This window comes from Aethalodelphis obliquidens, unplaced genomic scaffold (assembly GCF_003676395.1).
Source record: "Aethalodelphis obliquidens isolate GAN/ISIS:26980383/991018 unplaced genomic scaffold, ASM367639v1 scaffold8, whole genome shotgun sequence".
Classification (NCBI taxonomy): Eukaryota; Metazoa; Chordata; class Mammalia; order Artiodactyla; family Delphinidae; genus Aethalodelphis; species Aethalodelphis obliquidens.
The window spans coordinates 27,220,595-27,243,798 of record NW_020837952.1 but is presented as its reverse complement, the minus strand read 5'-3'; the positions used below and the strand labels follow the sequence as shown (position 1 = coordinate 27,243,798).

At 40.1% G+C, this 23,204-nt stretch overlaps 1 protein-coding gene across 7 annotated transcripts in view; it reads left to right on the top strand.

Moving 5' to 3' along the window:
- LIN7A (lin-7 cell polarity scaffold A) overlaps positions 1-23,204 on the top strand; it is a 378,990-nt gene that overhangs the window by 125,965 nt on the left and 229,821 nt on the right. For all 7 annotated transcript variants that reach the window (XM_027107104.1, XM_027107109.1, XM_027107106.1 and 4 more), the window contains one exon: positions 22,742-22,860. In XM_027107104.1, the coding sequence (XP_026962905.1) occupies positions 22,742-22,860 (119 nt within the window). The remainder of the gene's footprint in view (positions 1-22,741; positions 22,861-23,204) is intronic.

Sequence of the window (23,204 nt, the reverse complement as noted above, 5' to 3'; positions counted from 1 at the left end):
GAAAAACTTGAAAACTTCTATTTATAAGACTTTTTTTGTTTTGTATTCACATACAGGAAAATAATTAGCACCATTTTCACTTTATCTGATTCTAAGGGCTTATATTAGAAATGACTGTGGAACCTGAAAGGAAGCTCTTCTTGGTTAAGTATCAAAACAGCCAGGAACTGGGGGTAAGGCTTATGTTTGGTTTTGATTTTCTGAGATATTAATCTGATCATGTCATTCCTTGCATTAAACTTTTTAGTGGCTTCCCATTTTCCAATATTTTAAATATATCTTAATATGTTCTTAATTTTATTAACTGATCATATGCCAAAAATTATTTATGTATACCCTTTCCCCTTTATTACTTATGTTCCAAATACCTAGAACACAGCCTGGCACATTGCAGGTGTTTAATAAATATTTGTTAAATAAAATCAGGATCTTGGCAATGTTGTTCTCTTTGTGGGGAGAACTCTTCCCTTCCTCTTCCTCCCGTTTCTTGGCAAATTCCTACTTGTCTTTTTAGCATTTGGGTTTCAGATTCCTCAAAAACTCTTGTTCCCTGAGCCTAGTTTAGTTCCCTCTGTTTTATGCTTCCATAGAACCTTATAATGCCCTTTTGTAAATTCACCCAATTATTCACTCGATTCTTGAGTGCCTACTATGTCCCAACTCCTGTTCTAGGTCCTATGTAGTGAACACAGACAGAATTTCAACTCTTGTGAAGCTTATATGGTAGTGGGGTGGAGGTGGAGGATGACAAGACAAACAAATAAGTACCTAGTACTTTCTATAATTTTAAGTAATCTGAAGAAACATGAAGCAGGTTTGCGGGGGTGGTGGCGGTGACAGAGCCAAGGAAAGTAGGGGCGGATCCAGGGAAGTCCTCCTGTATTAGATACAGTAAGTCCCCTGCATACAAACGAGTTCTGTTCCAAGAGTGTGTTCATAAGCCCAGTTTGTTCGTAAGTCCAACAAAGTTAGCCAGGTACCCAACTAACACAATCGGCTATATCGTACTGTTCTGTAATAGGTTTATAATACCTATCACCACTGCTTTTACGCTTGTTTCCGGACATCCTGGGCTTGAAATAAAGATGCTGTACTACTTGAAATAAAGATGCTGTACTACTATACAGTACTGTACAATAAAGTACACAAAAGCACAACCACTTGTGGAGGATGCACGCACCTGACAATGTAACCCAGACACGTGAAGTAACTTATGTGATTGGACATGCGAATGCACATTCGCGTCTTTGAAAGTTCGAAACTTGAAGGTTTATATGTAAGGGACTTACTGTATAAGTAAATAAGTAGTTTTCCCCGAGGATAACTGGGAAAAAGTAGCACAGAGGAAACAGCAAGGGTAAAGGCCTTGAGGCAATAATGTTCTGAAAGTATTTTAGGAACAGCAATGAGCCCTGTGCCTGGGGCACAGTCAACAAGGGAAAGGGTAGAAAGAGATGAAGACAGAGAGGCTTTGGGTTTTTTTCTTTTCTTTTCTGGACAAGTGATGTCATTTTAGTTGTTACAGTTATCTCTGGGATGGGCAGGGCCAAGGGGGAAGGCGCAGGGTGTGGCTTCTGGATGGATAGTCCTAGGAAAGCCAAGTCCTAAGGGTGCAGCCCCGGGAGCAGCCACGAGGTGGCGCCAGGCCGCTCCCGGAACTGCAACCCGAGGCTGGGGGCTGGGAGTCTTGATGATTCCCTGGGACGCCAGGCCTCGCCCTCCACCGGGCTGGTGGGCCCCCGAACACCCTAGAGGGGTTTCGCTTCCGTCCGGGGTTCCGAAGATGGTTCCCATATGTTTGAGGGGCAGTTCAGTTGTCCCAGCCTGGGGACTGCCACCGCAGAGCATCCACCGCAGCAGGTCTGCGCCCAACTCCTTTCTGAGCTGCTGGAGCGGTCGGCGGTCGGGACAGGGGGCCCCAGGCAGCCTCGTCACCACGCAGCTGTAGGTAACCCGCCGCCGGACATGGTGACTGCGGCCGCTGAGGGCCACCTGGCCGCCCCCGGGAAGACGGCGGCCTGGACGCGTTCCTGGAGCCCAGCCGAGCACTGGAGGTAGGCCAGCGCGCCCTCGGACTGGAGGAGGCTGACGCTTGCTATTTTGAGGACTTTGGCTTTTAGTCTAATATACTAAAGCCACAGATGGTGGGATTTTTAGTTTGAACGGGCTAGATTAGTTGGGAAGTAAATAAAAGAATCCAGACCGGAGATGACGGTGGTAGGGATCCGGGTAGTAACAGGAAAGGTAGTGATGAATGGTCAAATTCTGGACACGCCTGGAAGACTTAGCCTGCAGGATTTGATGCAGGTTTGAGTATAAGGTGTAGGAGAAACAAAGCAGTTGATGAAGAATCAGGTGTTTGGTCTGAGAACCTGAAAAGATGAAGTTTCACCTGAGATTGGAAAGACTCCAGAAGAGCGTAGGGGGAGGGGTTTACGTCCAGGAGAAATACCGATTTTGGATGTGTTGAGATATCAGACGCTAGAATGAAGAGTTTGAGTTGCCAGCTGTATAAAAACTCTGGAGCTCAAGGGAAGAGTCCAGGATGGAGATCTAAATACGGGAATTATCAACGTATAGATGGTATTTAAAGCCATCTGGAGGATGAAAAGATGGGACGTTTGATGACTCAGCTCTGCGTAATTACAACACTTAAAGGTTGAGAAGATGAGGAAGCACCAGCCAGGGAGGAAAAGCAAAAGACAGTGGTGATCAGAGGCCAAGTAAATGAAGTCTTTTAAGAAGCTGGGAAGGCTTATCTGTGTAAAATGGTAACAGGTGAGGTAAGACCTCGTCTGGGAATTGACCATTGCGATTAGCAGTGTGAAGATCATTGATGGTCCTGACACTTTTTAGAAATAGTAGGTAAAAGCTTCATTGGTGTAGACTCAGGAGAGGATGAGATATTTTAGGGACAGTAAGAACAACATTTTGTAGAACTTTTGCTTTCAGAGAAATAGCATAGTAGCTGGAGGGAGATATAATTCTCAGCATGCCTGGAACTCCTGGTAAGAACTACACACTGTGGTAACAACTGTGTCCATCTTGTTGACTGCTTTTTGCCTGGTACCAATGCTTGACCCAAAGCAGATGTGCAACTGAGTATTTCTTGAACAGTAAGTACCATTTCAGTTAAAATTATAACCTAAAATTTTTTAAGTTTTAGAAGTATTTTCAATAGATGTTACTTTTTTAAAATTGGACAAGAATGTGTGTTTTGACACTGGTTAAGGAATGATCACAGATAATATGATCATTCCACATCTACTTACCAATTTCCCATCTGACTCAATTATACTAAGCACCACATACCACCTTTATTTCAGGAAAACCATGCAATAATGACAATTCAATTTGTTAAAAATATTCAGTGCATGTAACTATCTACAGCAGAGTTTTTCAAATCATGGAGAGAAGAAAGTAAATATATTTTTCTTTAGCAAAGTAGACTTTGGTTTAAGTTTGGAGAGCATCAGGAATCCATTAAGTCTTTAAAGAGCTGTTCACAGTACCAGAGTTTTGTGTGAAAGGTTGATTCATTGCTAAATGATGGTACACATTTATTTAATGAAACACATTTATTTGGTTTGAGGATGAGCGCTTGTAGTACAGTAGATCCTAGGCTTGATGTCTGGTGAACTACAGAGATGAATGAAGTCATGAAAGAGCAGATTAAACGTGTAGGTTGCAGATAGATAGAGGTGCTTAGCTTTGTTTGATGGGTAAGCGAGAGTGTTTGAAAATTTTGAGCAAGGAAGTGAAATCATCTGAGCTGTATATTTATTAGCTGCTATGAAAATTGGCTGCAGGATTGAATCTATGGGGAAGAAGAATGTTTTACAAACATGACTCTGGGAGATTTTATTGGATGCTCTTTGAAAACCTTTCCATGGTAAAATGAATTAGGAGATATTGGGTTTCCCAAACATCAGGTTAAACAAACTTAATAAGATGTTTCTTTACTGTAGCCTTTCAGATACTTTGTGAATCTCTAGGTCGTACGGAATATGCAGATCCTGGAACTCTTTGTTGCAGGAATCCTATTATTTTTTTTTTTTTTGGAACAGTTTGACAATTTTGGACCACTGTTGTATTATTGTTGTAATCTGGATGACCTAACCTGAATTTGAGGAAGAGTTATAGGAATGAAAAGGAAGGATGAGATAATGATGGGCATGCCTTACTGACTAATAGATGATGAAAATGGGAAGAGGAAAAAAGTCAAAGGGGAGACATGTGGATTCACAAACTTGATGAGTTTAGCTTAGCACTTGATGAACTTTAAGATGTTGAAGGACAACCAAGTATAAATCAGGGTTTTAACCTGGAAAGAATTCAAGGCTGGAAACAAGTTTCAGGAGAGCAGATACCATGTATACAGTGCAGGAGGCCAATGATTAGAGCATGAATTAGGGATACTGAAGAAGTGATAGCTACAGATTTTTTTTTTCCAGAAAAAAAAATGTGGGATAAAGCAAAAGTCTAGTTTTAGAAACGATGCGGCAACAAGTGCTTGAAAGTAAGCACTTGAAAGTAAGCATCATTTTCAGTATTCAGACTGAGACATAAAAAGAAAACCAGTGTCAAATCTGTTTTTATGCTCAGAGTATTAATTCCCCATGTCAGTAAAGTGTGATGCCTCCTTCAGAAATCCTGACATCCTCAGCATACTTGGGCAATCGGTATATTGTGACAAGCCAGGAATTCCTCACTGTTTCAGCTTTGTCATCCGCCCTGTGATGATTCATTGTATCCACATAAGGAGTACAATCCTAGTTTCCAACTCCTCTCCTTGACGTTCTCAGAGATCTGCCTTCTGGGCCTCCTTGTGGACCACTGCTCTCAGAGAAGCAGTTGTTACGCTTCCCTGGTGGCGCAGTGGTTGAGAGTCCGCCTGCCGTTGCAGGGGACACGGGTCCGTGTCGGAGCGGCTGGGCCCGTGAGCCATGGCCGCTGAGCCTGCGCGTCTGGAGCCTGTGCTCCGCAACGGGGGAGGCCACAACAGTGAGAGGCCCGTGTACCGCAAAAAAAAAAAAAAAAAAAAGAAGCAGTTGTTGCTTAGAACTGTGCTTGTCAGCACTTGCAGGTGTATCATGGAATATCTAGGAATTTCTTTTTATTTATTTATTTTTTAAAATATCTTTATTGGAGTATAATTGGTTTACAATGGTGTGTTAGTTTTTGCTTTATAACTAAGTGAATCAGTTATACATATATATATGTTCCCATATCTCTTCCCTCTTGCGTCTCCCTCCCTCCCACCCTCCCTATCCCACCCCTCTAGGTGGTCACAAACCACCGAGCTGATCTCCCTGTGCTATGTGGTTATTTCCCACTAGCTAGCTATTTTACGTTTGGTAGTGTATATATGTCCATGCCACTCTCTCACTTTGTCACAGCTTACCCTTCCCCCTCCCCATATCCTCAAGTCCATGCTCTAGTAGGTCTGTGTCTTTATTCTCGTCTTACCCCTAGGTTCTTCATGACCTTTTTTTTTTCTTAGATTCCATATATATGTGTTAGCATACGGTATTTGTTTTTCTCTTTCTGACTTACTTCACTCTGTATGACAGACTCTAGCTCCATCCACCTCACTACAAATAACTCAATTTCGTTTCTTTTTATGGCTGAGTAATATTCCATTGTATATATGTGCCACATCTTCTTTATCCATTCATCCATTGATGGATACTTAGGTTGCTTCCATGTCCTGGCTATTGTAAATAGAGCTACAATGAACATTTTGGTACATGACTCTTTTTGAATTATGGTTTTCTCAGGGTATATGCCCAGTAGTGGGATTTCTGGGTGGTATGGTAGCTCTATTTTTAGTTTTTCAAGGAACTTCCATACTGTTCTCCATAGTGGCTGTATCAATTTACATTCCCACCAACAGTGCAAGAGGGTTCCCTTTTCTCCACACCCTCTCCAGCATTTATTGTTTCTAGATTTTTTGATGATGGCCATTCTGACCAGTGTGAGATGATATCTCATGGTAGTTTTGATTTGCATTTCTCTAATGATTAATGATGTTGAGCATTCTTTTTTTTTTTTTTTTTTTTTTTTTTTGCGGTATGCGGGCCTCTTACTGTTGTGGCCTCTCCCGTTGCGGAGCACAGGCTCCGGAAGCGCAGACCCAGCGGCCATGGCTCACGGGCCCAGCCGCTCCGCGGCATGTGGGATCTTACCGGACCGGGGCGCGAACCCGTGTCCCCTGCATCGGCAGGCGGACTCCCAACCACTGCGCCACCAGGGAAGCCCGATGTTGAGCATTCTTTCATGTGTTTGTTGGCAGTCTGTATATCTTCTTTGGAGAAATGTCTCTTTAGGTCTTCTGCCCATTTTTGGATTGGGTTGTTTGTTTTTATGTTATTGAGCTGCATGAGCTGCTTCTAAATTTTGGAGATTAATCCTTTTGTCAGTTGCTTCATTTGCAAATATTTTCTACCATTCTGAGGGTTGTCTTTTTGTCTTGTTTATGGTTTCCTTTGCTGTGCAAAAGCTTTTAAGTTTCATTAGGTCCCATTTGTTTATTTTTGTTTTTATTTCCATTTCTCTAGGAGGTAGGTCAAAAAGGATCTTGCTGTGATCTAGGAATTTATAGAACAGCTGAAAGCCTGAAAAAGTATCACCATCAGAAATAAAACCTTTTAAAAAAAAATCAGAAAACTGAGATAAAATAAAATACAGCACAATATGTCCTTTGTTGTGTTAATCTCCTTTGCATAATTAAGTCTACCTGCATTTATGTTTAGAAGGAAATGCATGTAGCAAAACATGTAGATGCATTTTCAAGGTCAGAATGGGGAGTTTGGAAGAAAAATACGGAGCAGACGGTAAGCTCACAGGAAAATTGAGTCAGCCAGCTCTCCCCAGATGGTCACTTTTATACTGTTTTTTGTAGTTTGCGAATTAGGCACCTGTGTTTTCTTCAACTCACTCCCTGCCATGTGAATTCTTGCATTTGACATTTTAATTGCAAATAAAAACAATAAAGTCTTGATTTGTTTCCACCAAAACCCCCATATTTTTTATTCTTATTTTTTCTTGGAATGAAATAACACTTATTCATATTTTGGAATTCCTAAAATGCTTATTTGAATTTTACTATTTTCTATTCACCTGGTATGGTAATGGATCAGTTCACATAAAGGATTTCTTTTTGCACTTCTCAGGAGACTGGCTTGAGTAACTTTTAAGAACTGTTCAATTAAAAATATATATATATATATGTTTTCTCTAGAATGTAGTTTTAAAGGAAGTCTATGATTCATGATAAAAATAGCCATATTGATTTCATATCTAATTTAGTTTAAAATGTTCCTTGACTTTGACAGTCACATGTTAAATACATCATCTACCCCCATACATAAGAAGAGCATAATGCCTTTAAATACACAATGATTTTCAGGTAAGCAATGTGTTTTTCTTTTTCTTTTTTTTTTTTTTTTGTGGTACGCGGGCCTCTCACTGTTGTGGCCTCTCCCATTGCGGGGCACCGGCTCCAGATGCGCAGGCTCAGCGGCCATGGCTCACGAGCCCAGCCGCTCGGCGGCATGCGGGATCTTCCCGGACCGGGGCACAAACCCGTGTCCCCTGCATCAGCAGGCTGACTCTCAACCACTGCACCACCAGGGAAGCCCAACAATGTGTTTTTCTCAGTCACTGCTTTCAGACTTCTATGGCATTTGAACTGGCGTTCTATTATTGAAATGTCAGATAAAAATAGTAAGGCTACCTCTATCCGCACTTAATAAACCAACATAATTTCCTCTTTTCTTTTGCATCGTTTATATGCATTAATAAGTGTTGACACTGAGATGCACGTAGAAGAAAAAGGATCCCTAAGAGAGACATGTTAATCTTTTTCCTTACCTGTTAGAGATATCCTTGATCAATGTAACAAAAATAAATGTGTTTAAAGTATTATTAGAATGTGATGACGTTCTTGCACCTGAGTTAAGGTATTCAGAGTATGTATAATTAAAGGTAAGATAAAACTACTCAGTAAACTATGGCAAGAGTGGCTTATGTTAAGGCCACTTGAAAAATAATGCCTTTCAAATTAAACTTGTTTATGTATGAGTAGCTTGTTCTGCATTTAAAAATGTGAATTCATACTCAGATTTAAGTATTGCGATATTAGCTTATTCAAAAGATAAAGCTAAGCTTATTTAATCTTCTCTCAAATGGAGCAAAACCCAGCTATTTACTATAAATTCAGGACCTTGTTGAACAAGTCATTTCGAGTTTATTGCATTTGCCTGTTTGTTTTGAGTCAGAGCCTAATGACTCACGAACTAGAAAAGGTACAAGTATAATTTTAAGGACATCTAGTGGTCTATGGGATTAAATTTTTTTCATCTGACAAGAAAATATTAAGTTATTTTTAATCTAATATGAAGTTGTAGCATCTGTTTTTATCCAAATAAATGTTTTATTTGTGAATTTTAAACTTAACTCCTCATGCTTAGAGTCTACAACCGAACCTCCAAACTTCATCTCCTAGAACTTCCTTAAAATTACACTTAAAAAATGTTTCTGATACATTTTCATGCATACAGCAGTTGAGTTATGGTTACAGAGTCAGTGAACAGTCTTTTGTGTAGTGTGTGTTGAATAGCATAGAGCAAGTCAACACTACTCCAAAATATTTCCTCCATCTCTGGGCAGGTATTTTCTTTTGGCTCATTTATTTATTCAGTAAATATTTAATGAGTACCTGCCCTGTTACAGGCCTTCAGCTGGGCATGGACATCAAAGGAGAACAAAAAACAGTCATGGTTCTTGTTCTCATGAAACTTACAATCTACAGGAGAGAGGTAGTAGTCAAAGAGTCATGGAGATAAATGTACAATTACAATAATAAGTACTAGGAAACAAAGATGGACGGTACTATGAAAGCACCATGGCACAGAGTGGGCATCTTAGAAAGAATGATTAGTGATAGTCTTGATAACATAAATTAAAATTTTTTTCATATTTTTTAAACAAAGAAAACATATCTAAAGCATAGGACTGGAATTTATATTTACCCTATAAACCTCCCCAAGAAGTGAATTTATTTTGTAATTAGGGGGAAAAGGCATTCAAGTTTGTTTTTTGTCATCTTTAAATTTATTTAACTGTACTTATGACTAAATAACACTTCATTAGTTACTATTTGCTATGCAAATGCAATAAGTTACTAAACAATTATTTTTCCTCCTCCTCTATTCCCAAGATTTGTTTTATAAAAGAAACATCAATTGAAAGTCTGACAAAGCAGCCCCAGGGAATCTAATGTAATGAGGAGAAACTCATTATTTCACGATTTTTATTTGGAATTTTAAATCATCTTTTGCACAGCTTGAAAGTAGTCAATGTTCTAAACAACTATTCACCATAGCAATTTCTGCAAACACCAAGCTTCACTTTGTCCTCTAATCATCTTTTAAAGACACAGATAGCACTGCACTAACCTCACTATACAATTCTCAAAGTAACTAAGCAACTGAGTCATAGTATGATATAGTAGTGATAAGGTAACAGAGGAAACATTATTAAGTAGCTTGACAGCAGAATAATTTATCAAAGTGTCAGTTTAGATAAAAACATTCATCCATTCTCTAGTATAGGAGATATTTGAGGACGTGAAAAGTTAAATTTGTAAGGTTTCTTTATAATGAGCTCTTTGAAAACACCGAACTCGATTGGGTGTCTCTCCAGCAATTTCCTGATAAAATTTTCCCTTCCAATTTCCTAAGCAATATGAAAAAGGCGATTGGGATGTCCTAGTAATAATTACCAGGAAAAAAAATTCCAATTTGACAATATACACAGGTGGAATCACTACCAGTGTAAAAGCTTGGTTATGTCTTATGTACTAAGCCAGGGAAATACTAAAACTCATAGAGCCTAAGGATCCATATCGTTTTGTGTCTAGTATTTTAAGATGCCAGACAATAATTATTTAACTAACTTTTATTGAGAAAACGTTAGACAGATAAGGAGTTATGGAAGGGAAGGTAAAATATATAGACTTCAATTAAGAGTTAAATTTAAAGCTCTGTGAAAAGTGTTTTGTTCTTTCATCAAGTGCATCTAAAATCAGTTGAGACTGTAGATGAAGTGTAAGTAAAGCGTAGTGTGGATGGACAGGCTGGGTCGCTGGTGATGCAGTGTTGAGGTATCATCTTGCTAATCTGTACGTGGCAGTTGTATTCCTACAACTATACTCCCAGTACTTAACTGGCTAATGAAGAAATGCTCATTGTATCCATTGTCTAAGAAATTTTAGAAACAGTTTGTCTGCATACAAAATGTAGTTTGGACAATGTACTTTGAAATACCTCCCAGAGAGTTTAAAATAAGGCTTCCCTAAAAATTTTCATGAGTGCTATAAACTCTGATCCACTTTCCAAGTCAGACCCATGGTTCTTACTCCACCCACTTGTAGAAGGTTAAAGTTGATTATTATAAAAAGATGGAGTCTAGTCCCTTAAATCCTAATTTTCTCAGAATTCACATTTTGTAAGAAATCCAAATCTTGTCAAATTGGGCTTGATATAGTATCACTGTTAACTAGTGAAGACAAATACTTGTATATAATATTAATATAATATATAGGTATATATAAGTACATAATACATAATACTTGTATAATATAACAATAACATTTAATTCTGTACAATCAATTGTATTCAACAACCAGTTTTTAAGGGCCTACAATTGTCATGATTCTGGATTGGATATAATGGCGCATACAAAAATTAATAGGATACAGGTGTTTTAGTATTTAGCGTAAAAGAGGGCAGTAGTTGGTTCAACTTCTTTCAGACATGCAAAAACAGATTACATTTTGGCCAGGTCTAATTTCTCATAGATTCTCCAAACACGATCAAGTCAGGTGTTCATTTGCGTCGTTGCCAAGAAGGCTGGAAACAGAAAATGAGATGAGCTAATTTCACTGTCATTAGGACTAAGGTTACCGTTGGCTGTCATTATGTAAAGACATGGATGGAAGATTAAAAAGAAACGTGAGGTGAAAACATAGAAGAAAGGGAAAGACATCAAATACGAGATAAAAGAAAGCGCAAACAAAAAAGGAAGTTGAAACTCCTGATTTCCTGAGGTCTCAGGTGATGGTAGGCAAATCAAGCTTCAATTTTAGCTGCTTGGGAAAATCAGATGATTTTTTTTAAAAAAGGAAGAAGAAGGAAAGAAAAAACGTTGAATATAGTTCCTTTAAAAACTGGGAACACGTTACTCATTCAGACCACATAACAGGGATTGTTTAACAAAGCTGTATCTTAAGCTTTGTATACTTAACGATTTGTTTATTGGGTAAGTAATCACTTTCACATGAAACAGGTACCGGCCACTTCAGAGAATCTCTTAGCAACTACAGCTTTTCATTTTGTAGCGTAAAGTGTTCTTCTGGTTGCAGTAGGTTTGGCAAACAATTTGAGATTCATGATTTAAAAATTCTAGTATTGTCAGACTTTTGTGATACACTTCAGTGTCGTCCCAAATCCTAGAAAGAGAATTCATTCAGCTTTTGATAATAAACATAAATTGGGATTCTTTTTCACAGCATACTGAGTAAAGCTTTTAATTTGAGCACATTTAAATTGAGCTAGTCCTAAGGTTTACCAGTTAGTGTGCCTCTAAGGAACATGGCAAGTCGTGGGTGGATCCAGAGATGAGTGTCAGATGAGAAGGACACAATGGTTGTCATGTCTCATTATTACTTGTAAATTGACAGAATTTCCTTTCATATCAGAGCAATGCAAGTGCAAAGCATTATTGGCCATTTATTTTCATTTGTTGGTACACATGCTCTGTTGTGCAGCATGAGATTTTTAAACTGAGCATTCTTTGGTCCAATTTTTAGATACATCATGAAGCTAGTAATCAGTCAGTATTTCATGTACACTATTTAAAATGTAGACTTAATAATGACTTCTACAATACTGTACATGAAATACTAACTTACGGCTAGATTTAGTTGTCCATAGCCATTTTCCTTAAACTCTGTGGGTCAAGTATGTCTTCAAAAAGAGGACCTCTAGTCACCTTTTCAAAGGAAATTTGAGTAGCATAGTTTCCTTCCCATAATTTAACATTTCCTTTTCAAATATTTCCACTAATAGAACAGGGAGTGAGGGCCCACAGAAAGAAAGGGTTAAAAGAAAAGATGGTATAGATGTCAGGTATAGTTCATGTGCCAGGTACTCTATATGAAAATCTCATCGTAATTACATTCTCCTTCAGACCTCACAATCACTGTATATAATCAGTATTACCACATTTTATACTTCTCAGGTCTCTGACTTTTAGGTTTATATCCATATTCTCCAACTGCTTGGTGCAGTGCTAAAACATTTTATATCATCCCTAATTGACGCTGAATAGAGGGATCTTATATGGATAGGAAGAGACTAACAGGAGAAAGTACCACACTCTTATTATGTGCTTTTAAAATAATTCTGTCTTCAGGGTGCTGATACTTTTCTTCTCCCTCGTTATTCTGGTTACTTGTTCAATTTGTTGACACCATCTGCTTATGGGTAAAGAGGCAGACACAATTATTGATGGAACAGGCTAAGGCATGTGACTGTATTCACTAATAAATCCTTTTCTGCTGAAGAGACATTCTTTTGGGACCTCATCATACAGCTGTGCACCTCCTCGGGGTACTGGTTCCTCTTCTCCCCACCTGTGCTGTCCGTGCCTTGGCATCCCCGCTGCCACCATTTAATTGAAGCTTTCACCATTTCTTGCCAAGACCACTGTAATAGCCTTCTTCCTAACTGGTTTCCTGTGTATATCCTTGACCCACTGGAATTAACATTTCAAACAGTAGTCATAATGATATTTATAAAATGTGAACCAAATCATATCATTCTTCTGCCCAAAAGTCTTCAATGGCTTTCTTTAGTAATTACACAAAAATATAACCTTCTTTTTTTTTTTTTTAGATGTTGAGGGTAGGAGTTTATTAATTAATTAATTTATTTTTGCTGTGTTGGGTCTTTGTCTCTGTGCGAGGGCTTTCTCTAGTTGTGGCAAGCCGGGGCCACTCTTCATCGCGGTGCACGGGGCCTCTCACTATCGCGGCCTCTCTTGTTGCGGAGCACAGGCTCCAGACGCTCAGGCTCAGTAGTTGTGGCTCACAGGCCTAGTTGCTCCGCGGCATGTGGGATCCTCCCAGACCAGGGCTCGAACCCGTGTCCCCTGCATTAGCAGGCAGATTCTCAACCACTGCTCTTGTAAAATCTGCTTAAAATCTAACCCCTGTTTACTTCTCAAACTTTGTTTCCTATACAGTGGTGTGCCGTAATCGGTACTTTCTGCCTTGTGAGAGCTGAGTGTTGAGTAGTCAAGTAGTCAAGAATTTTTCAAGCCAGTGGTATCATGTTGGTAGCTTGAAACTGGTCATGGTAGCAGTGTTTACACTACAGAAATCAGAAAACGCTACAAATAAGGGCTTTTTCTGTTTTGTCCATGTGTTTTGGAGAGCGAGTTGTTAATCATTTACCAGTACACCATTGCTGCTATTGCTCTCTGCCTTACACACTGTGCTCCACTGACACTGGTTTTGTCTGTTCTTCCACTATGTAGGCTTGCTCCCCTCAGTTTAGGGTCTTTGCCCTTGCTATTCTCTTCAGATATTTCTCCTTCGGATTTTCATATGGCTGGCTTGTTATCAATATTCAAGTCTCAGTCCAATGTCACCTTCCCAGAGTGGCTTTCCATGGTTATCTTATTCAAAGGACCACCATACGTGACTCCAGTTTCTCAATAACATCAACCTTATCCCTGCTAGGATAGTGCCTTTAAAGTCATTTCCTCTGGTATTAGTTAGTTTGTATTTGGTTGCAAGTCACAGGGAACCAAACAGTAAAGCATATATTTGTCTCATAGACAAGAATCATGGGGTTGCACAGTTCAAGGCCAGTACACAGCTCAGTGATGACATCAGGGACTAGGCCCCTTCCTTCTTCCTACTCCACCTGCCTTAGCATGTGACAGCCATTTTCATGATCACAAAATGGCTGATTCACCTCTAGGCACATTTAAGGCTGGCAAGAGAATGGGGAAAGAGTAAGGGTTCAAAGACCAAAAAGCTGAAGCATACGCCAGCATTTTGTTCATCTAAAAAGCCTGCCTGGGGCTTCCCTGGTGGCGCAGTGGTTGAGAGTCCGCCTGCCGATGCAGGGGACGCGGGTTCATGCCCCGGTCTGGGAAGATTCCACATGCCGCGGAGGGGCTAGGCCCGTGAGCCATGGCCGCTGAGCCTGCACGTCTGGAGCCTGTGCTCCACAACGGGAGAGGCCACAGCAGTGAGAGGCCCATGTACCACAAAAAAAAAAAAAAAAAAAAAAAGCCTTCCTGGAAGCCATACCCAGTGACTTTACACTTACAACAACTTGGCCAAATGACAGAAGAGTCTGGAAAGAGAAGTATGATTGCTTTCCAGATTTTGTAGTAGAAGAAGGCAAGGGATATGAGGGTTTTAGATGACTTTGGGGTAGATCATTCATATTGTTTGCCATAGTACTCAATACATTTTTATGGAATTAGTGGACAGTGTGCCTTAAATGACCCAGCTGTATCTTCATCCAAGTTCCAGATGCAGATGAGTCATCAGTTAAATTCTGCAGTCTAAATGTTAACCAAGTTAATAAAAAGTCATCATTAAGGAAAGAGAAGATGATAATTGCACTCTTCCAGATGACTGGAAGTTCATCCCACTTAAGTTCCAATATTTTATTGTTTTTGGTTATAATGTTCAACTATTTTAAAGGAAGTCTTTCCAGAGTATGGTATCTTACTATCATCAGGCAGTTGATGATGATTTGGTCATTTTTAATTATTAAAATATGTTATCAAGGGGCTTCCCTGGTGGTGCAGTGGTTGAGAGTCCGCCTGCCGATGCAGGGGACGCGGGTTCGTGCCCCGGTCCGGGAGGGTCCCACATGCGGCGGAGTGGCTGGGCTTGTGAGCCATGGCCGCTGGGCCTGCGCGTTCGGAGCCTGTGCTCCGCAGCAGGAGAGGCCACAACAGTGAGAGGCCCGCGTACCGCAAAAAAAAAAAAAAAGTTATCAATATGAGCACATTGATTATACTATAATGTATTGAAGGGTTACCTTCCAGGACTCTGGGCAGTGTTATATCTGTTTGCCTCAGTTTGCGATGATGCTATATTTAAAAAATAAGTTTGCCATACCTTTATTGTTTTATTTCTAATCCCTTTTCCATGGCAGGTTAGAGAAATAAATAAGAGCATGGGCACTGCAGTCAAACACCTCTGGTCTTAAATCCTGGCCCTACTAGCTGTGTAACCTTGAGCCAGATAATTCATCTTTCTGAGCCTTAGTTGGTGTTTTGTTTTATTTTGTTTTTAACTATACAATAGGAACAGTAGTAATCCTTTTATGTATTTTTGAGGATTTTATAAGATGAGCTAAGTAAGGCAAGTAAACAATGAATAAATGATGGCCTTTAACTCACTTTATTCTGGATCCCATATTAAACTATCAGTAACCTTAAAGTGCATCTGTGAACCACTTTCTGCATCAGCACCATCTGAGGTGACTACTAAAAGAGCAAATTTCAAAGCTTCACCCTCAGCCTCTTTTTTTTTATCTTAATTTTTAATATATGGTCCAGGGTTATTTTGTTGTTGTTGTTGACTAAAATTTGAGAACCACTGTTTTCAGCCCTCAGGCAAGGATTTGTTGATCAGATTAGCATAATCTCTGTTAACAATGTTGGAGAAGTGGTGCTGGGAATGATTTTAACAATATAGATTCCTGAGACACATCTCAAATGTAGTCCAGATTCTAGAGCCATATTGCCAGGATTCAAATCCTAACTCTACAACTTACTAGCTCTTTCCTCAGAGAAGTAATTTTAACTCTATGGGTCTCAGTTTCCTTTTCTGTAAAATGGAGATAATAGTACCTACTTCATAGTGCTAAGAGAAGGAAAAGGTTTAAAATTCGTGCATACTAAACACTGTACGTGAGAGCAATTAGCAATTGCTGTACGTGACAGCAATAAGTAACATTGTTATTAGATTTCCTGGGGTGTACCTTGAGAGGCCATATCAGTGATTCTCAGCGTGGTCATCTCTAGGGAGCGCTCTGAAGATACTAATGCCCAGGCCATATCCCAGAACAATGAAATCCAAAATATATGTAGGTAGGATCTAGGTATCTGTTTTTTGTTTTGTTTTGTTTTTCAGTTAACCCAGGTGATTCCAGTGGGTAGCCAAGGCAGAGAAACACTCTTCCCTATCATTTAAATGCTCTCCAGAGAGCTCCCTGGCAGTCCAGTGGTTAGGGATAGATGGTGGAAGTATGGGCTTGAGAGTTGGCAGACCAGAGGACGAGTCCATTTCAGAAAAAAATTGTGAGATCTTCTTGCCTTCATTGTGTTTGTCAAGCAGCCTCCCCAGTCGTTATCTAATATTTCTTCTAATCTGAGCTATCCTGATAAACCCAGACTTCTGTATTAGTAACCAAATTTTGTAGAATAGTTTCATAAAACAAGTGTGAGGTTCTCAATGAGAACCCTAAGGGAACTCATAAATAAACTACACACACTTTACTGCAATCATTTTAAGAACAAGTATTTTACTTACTCAAAGGCTTCTTTTGCTTCCTTCCAGACCTTGGCTTGCAGGTTTCTGGTACTTTTGCAGAGCTAAAGGGAATCAGAATTTCATTTTAAGCTCCAGTCTAACATCCAATTTATCACTCACCACATCTTTGCAGCACCAGCCAGACCTGGGCTGGAGGGACCTGATCTCACTCACTCTTAGTTTTTAGACTTCTTTTGGCTTTTACCAACTGCCACATACCCCATGACCTCATACTGCTAGATTTCCCTGGATAGATGCCAGCAAGATGGTTCATGCTCTAGTGCCACTGCTCTCCAGATCTCTCCCTCTGATCAGATAGGCAGAGGGCAGGCAGATCACCATGTCTGCTGCCTGTGTCACCAGGAAAGGGATTCTAGTCTCCCTCTGCAGGCAACCCCCAATGGCTACAATTGGTTCTATTTGGAACACTCCTCGCTTGGTTAATGGAAGAGAAGCAAAAGACCTAGTATTCTGTCCAAAGTTAATGACTTAACAGTTTTTCATGAATTTTCTTTCATCTCACAATTAAATCTTTTTTTTTAATCAGTTTATTTATTTTTGGCCGTGTTGGGTCTTCGTTGCTGCGTGTGGGCTTTCTCTAGTTGTGGCGAGCGGGGGCTACTCTTCGTTGCGGTGCATGGGCTTCTCACTGCAGTGGCTTCTCTTGTTGCAGGAGCTTGGGCTCTAGGAATGCGGGCTTCAGTAGTTGTGGCTCGCAGGCTCTAGAGCCCAGGCTCAGTAGTTGTGGCACACAGGCTTAGTTGCTCCATGGCATGTGGGATCTTCCCGCACCAGGGCTTGAACCTGTGTCCCCTGCGTTAGCAGGTGGATTCTTAACCACTGCGCCACCAGGGAAATCCCACAGTTACCTCTTAATGAGAACTGGAAACGGCCTATGGTATTACATTACATAACAGGACCGGCCCAGCTTTGAATAAGTCTTAATATGGTGGATAGTGTCTAATTTCTTTGATCGCTCTTTTTTGAACTTTATATCTCAACTTTGGATGGTCATAGGAATCATCTGGAAGCTTAAGAACAAAGAAACAAACAAAACCTCATGACTGGATCTCACACTTAGAGATTTTGAATAATTGGTCTGGGGAAGCAGGCTGGTTTTAAAACTCCACAGGTGATCCAGGTGAGCGGCCTTTGCTAGGAGCCTTGTTTCAGGATGGGGCTGGTACTTAACACTAATTACTTTCATTCATGGACTTTTGTCAATAATTCTGAGACTCCCAGAAGAATCCCATTCAGTATCCTGTTCTACAGGGTATCAAAGAATAATAGAAAATGCAAGTGTTTCTGGAATGCTGGGGCTGAAAGAAACCTGAACCATCATTTTGTTCACTATCTCTTGAAATGGGGTCTGTGAAACTACTTTAGAATCACTTGAATCATTTGTTTAAAAGGCAAATTCCTGGGCCTTATCCTCATACCTCCTGAATCAACCTCCCTCAAGTGGGGGTGAGGGGTCAGGAACCTACATTTTAATACATTTCCGCAGGTAATTCTTAGGCACACTCATGTTTTAGAACCATTGATTTGTAGCAGAGGTTCTTAACCCTGCATGCACATTTGAATTAAATAGGGCTATAAAACTACCCATGCCAACTAGACCAGTGGTTCTCAACCCTGGCTGCACTTCAGCATCACCTTGAGGGCTTTCGAAAGCCTAATGCCTAGGCCTCCCCCTATGCCAATCTCACTGGAGTCTCTGGGGTGAGACCCAGGTATCCAAGGGTTTTAAAGCTCCCCAGGTGGTTCCAGTCTGCAGCCAAGGTTGAGAACCACTGTTCCATATATTCTGGTTTAATTCATTTGGGGTGAGTCTCAGGCATTAATAACTTATTGTGGTAATCATTTTGCTGTATACATATATCAAATCATTATGTTGTACACTTAAACTAATACAGTGTTATATGTCAATTATATCTCAATAAAATGGGGGAATAAATAAATAATTTTAAAATGTATTCCAGGTAATTTTAAAGTGCAGTCCAGGGTGAGAACTCCTGAATAGTCACTTTCAGCTTTTCTGAACTTCTTCTAGTTCAGTCACATGATACCCTTTAGCCTACGGATTCAGGCTTGAGTCCTTTCCCCCCACACCAGACCCAAGCCAGTCTTGATCACGGCTGATAGTGATCTGGAGGTTTCGTCTCAGGAGAAGTTAGTTATATGTCCACCTAGACATAGACCTCTAACCCCTGCCTTCCTAGCTAGTCTCATTAATTAATCCATCATTCATTCAACAAATATAAACACCTAATATCTGTCAAGTACTCTTCATTGAACTATGGATACAATAACAAATAAGATACTGTTCCTGACCTCAAGAAGCTAATATATTTGCAAGGGTGAAGGATGGAGACATATATGCAAAAAGAGCTATAGCAGAGAGTAGTAATTATTACAGTGGATAAGTGAACAAGGGACTGTGGGATCATGGCTATGATAGCAACTAAATCTGCCTTGGAGGGTCAGGGAAGACATGCCTAAGGAGATGCTATTTAAGCCAAGTCTTCCCTACATGACCTAACACACCCTCCGTCATATGATTTCTCTCTACTGCATCTCTTGCTACTCTTGGCCTGGTTTCAACTTCAGCCATACTGAACTCTCAGTTCTGTGAATGCCCCACACTCTCTTGGTAAGACTTCAATCCGCACTTATTTGCCTGGAACTTTTTTTCTCCTTGTCCTCACCTGTACCTCCTACCCAGGGCTGTACTTAGCTGTTATTTTCACAAAGAGCTCCTCCCTGATCTCCTGGATGATGATGTCATGTCTTGGTTATGTCTTGGTTAGACATCCATGTACTAGCCTGGAGAGCTGCTTTTATAGCTCATGCCCCCTCTGTTGGGTATCTGTGATCCGTCAGACCTATAAATGCCATGAAAGCAAGAGCACCCGTCTGTCTCTATTACCACAGTGTCTCCCATGCCTGGCACTACTGGATGAATAAATTAATTGCATTCCAGGAACAGGGGATGATATGTACAAAGTCACAGAGACATGGTGTTCCTGTGGCATGTCCTAGAATAGTGAAAATTTTGGATGGTCAACGTATAGAATGGGCAGGAGGAGGTTTCTAGAGATGAGTCATAAGAGGTTGGTTGTTAAAGGCTTTGTATGTAGCCCTAAGTGGTCCGAATTTCACCCTTTAGGCAGTAGGAAGCCAGAGAAGATTTTATGCAAGAGAGTATAATAATGAGATTTATCACTCTGGGAGCAGAGTGGACAGTGGACTGTAAAAGAAAAGCCACTTAAAGAACAGTTAGGAGATGTTCCAGTACCTCAGGAGAGAAGTAATGAAGCAAAGGGTTTCCATTCAAAAGGCATTTTGAGATAGAACCTGCAGCACTTACTGACTAATTGCATGTGGGGGTGAATCTGAAAGATGATGCCATGGTCTAGCTTGGAAGACAGGCTGGATGGAGATGCTATTAATAGAAATATGGAATATAAGAAGAGAAGGGCTAATTTCAGGAAAAAAATATGATGAGCACAGTTTTAAACATGTTGAGAGTTCCAAGTGCCTGTTGGCATCTAGAGTCTTTCATGCAGTTAGAAATGCATACAATTCTTAGCTTGGTATCTTACTGATTGTGGATGTGGCTGGTGTGGTACAGTTGACTATGTTGACTTTCAGTTTATGTAACAAAGGACAGACTTTTGAAACTGGCAGTGTCTTACTGATTTCAGGATTTATGCTTCCTTGGGCTAAGATTGGCAATCAGTTGGCAGTACGTCAAAGGAGAGTCTCCATTAAAGTTACTTTTTGGTTATTTTCTTTGGTTAGATACATAAACCTATACCAACCCCACCCTAATTCAGAGGTGGTAGAAATTTTATTATAGGTAGCTATACTGTTACGTTTTTTCTTATTTAGCTGTGAATTCAGAAGTGTGTCTTGTTAAGCTAGTGCCAAGTTTAATAGGAACACAAATTGAGGGATGGATGGATGGATGAATTTATAATCTGATGGCAGGGATACGGGATACTTTCTGGAGTTAATCACTTAGGAATTGAAAATCTCTATTCTATACATAAATGCCTAAGTGACTTTTCAGTGAGTTATTGACTACAGCAAGAGAGGTAGAAGAGATCACCATAAGTATTATTATTATTTTTTTTTTGCGGTACGCGGGCCTCTCACTGCTGTGGCCTCTCCCGTTGCGGAGCACAGGCTCCGGATACGCAGGCTCAGCGGCCATGGCTCACGGGCCCAGCCGCTCCGCGGCATGTGGGATCTTCCCGGACCGGGGCACGAACCCGTGTCTGCTGCATCGGCAGGCGGACTCTCAACCACTGCGCCACCAGGGAAGCCCCACCATAAGTATTTTTAAAATAGCCTTCATCATATCATTTTCTTTTGGCAATACAGGACCATCCTGGGAATTTTAAAGCTATGGCTATAAGAGACTGTGTTTCTTGATATATTAACGTGTGTGTGTGTTTGTGTGTGTGTGTGTGTGTTTGTGTGTGTGTGTGTGTGTAAGTTTTATTTGGGGCAAAATGAGGACTATAGCCCGGGAGACAGCATTCCACATAGTTCTGAGAAACTGCTCCAAAGAGGTCTGAGGGAAGGTCAATGTATATGTGATTTTCGTGGAGGGGGAGTACATGCAATCAAGCTCTTACTTTTTGGAGAAGGTTTCTGCTGGTCCTGTGAAAATTACTGCTAGTCACGAGGAGCAGACACCACCGTGAAGGATTTTAGTGCTTTTCTAGATACAAGGAGATGCAAGAACTGGGCTCATAAAATCTTCTCCTGAAAATATCTAACTATCTAAAGACCTGTTCTGCCAGTTTTTCCCAAAGCACAGAGGGCCTCATTATCGACCTCCACCTTGAACTCCTTTTAGGGGGTGTTGAAGGTCAGCAGCTGCAGCAGCTCATAATTTGATCCTTGTGGAGGTAGATGGCAAGTGCCAGTTTGTAGGTGACAGGGCCCCCTCACTGTCATAAATTCGACCATGGTTTGAGAGGTATTTCGTGACCATTTTGTCCCACATTGCTAGGAATGCTCATTCCCAGGTCTGACGAAGATTTTGTTGGTAGGCCACTCTATGTGCTATTATTGGACTAGACCTTATTAACGGTAGCCAAAAGTCTCTGGACCGTCTGTCTTACTAGTCTGTTGCAGTCCAGGAAAAAATCCCCTCTTGTTGCATCTTGCCATATCTGGAGTTACACTGTTACAGTCATCGATCTCATATAGAGCTATATATTTTTGTCAGAGGCTCATTGACACATTTGGTAATGCAAGAAACAACAATCTGGTAAAACAGGCAAAGTGCGAATAACATAGCTAGCAGTATTATTGAAGTCATAAGTAAGAATTAATTTTATTCTTCCATTAGGTGCGGCCCAGTATACCCCCAGGTCATCTGACTTAGTCTGTTCTCTACTGGTCCTTATCTTTGAGGGAAATTATATATTGGCACTGTCCATACGGCCCAATTTCCTAACATTATTAGGCTGGTTATCCTTAGTATAATTTAATTGTTCCCAAGATACAGGGGGGGCCTTAAAACTTAAATGACCGTAGCCTGGTGTTAACCACATAAATTACACCAGACTCTGGGGCTGCAGTGATGAATAAACCCAATTAAGTTCTTACCCTCAAGGAGTTTATCGACAAGTGGAGAAGATGCACATTAATCAAATCGTCATACTAATAACTGTAAAAATGCAGGTGTGATAAATGTGGAATGCGAAAAGAAAACCTGAAAAAAGCATCTCAGAGGTAAAATTAACAGGATTCATTTGGTTATTGGGGTATCAGAATATACAAAAGACATGCTTCCTGCTCTTCTTTCCTGAAAGAATATTCAAAGTAATTTGTGTGACAAGAAATAACTTATGAGAAATGCCATTAAGGAAGATGTATTAAGTGACAAATTGTGTGGAACAGATTTAAATGACCTTTAATCAAAAGATGAGATCAATAAGCTATGAATTGTAAATTCTCATTTTGCAATTAATTCCACTTACTTTTCTTTGTCACTGTTTTCATTGTCACTGAAATGATGGTACTTTGGTGATGAGATTCAGTTTACTCCATGTCTCAACATTTTGATTTTTTTTTTTTTTCATTCAGATGTTGCCAGAGCAATTGAATTACTGGAAAAACTGCAGGAATCTGGAGAAGTACCAGTGCACAAGCTACAGTCCCTCAAAAAAGTGCTCCAGAGTGAGTTTTGTACTGCTATTCGAGAGGTATGAGACTAAGATTTTAATAACTATATTCTGCCATATGTCTTCTGAACAGAAAACATGTCTTTTCCACACAAACAGTTGAAGTAGTTAAGATTGTAACTGCATCTTAGCTTTCTAACTGCTTGGACAGATGATAAAAATAATTTAGTCTGCTAAATTCCAAAATTAGATTCAGTTAGGATTTATGCATTCATATAAAACCAAATGTTGATCTTATGGTACCAATGAAGTGACTGCCTCAGCAGGGGACTCTGGCGTGTAGCCTAAACTATTTAGTAGTCACATGAAGTCATCTGGAAATTCAGGTAGAAATAGTCATAATTAATGGGGACTGAGCTTTTCTT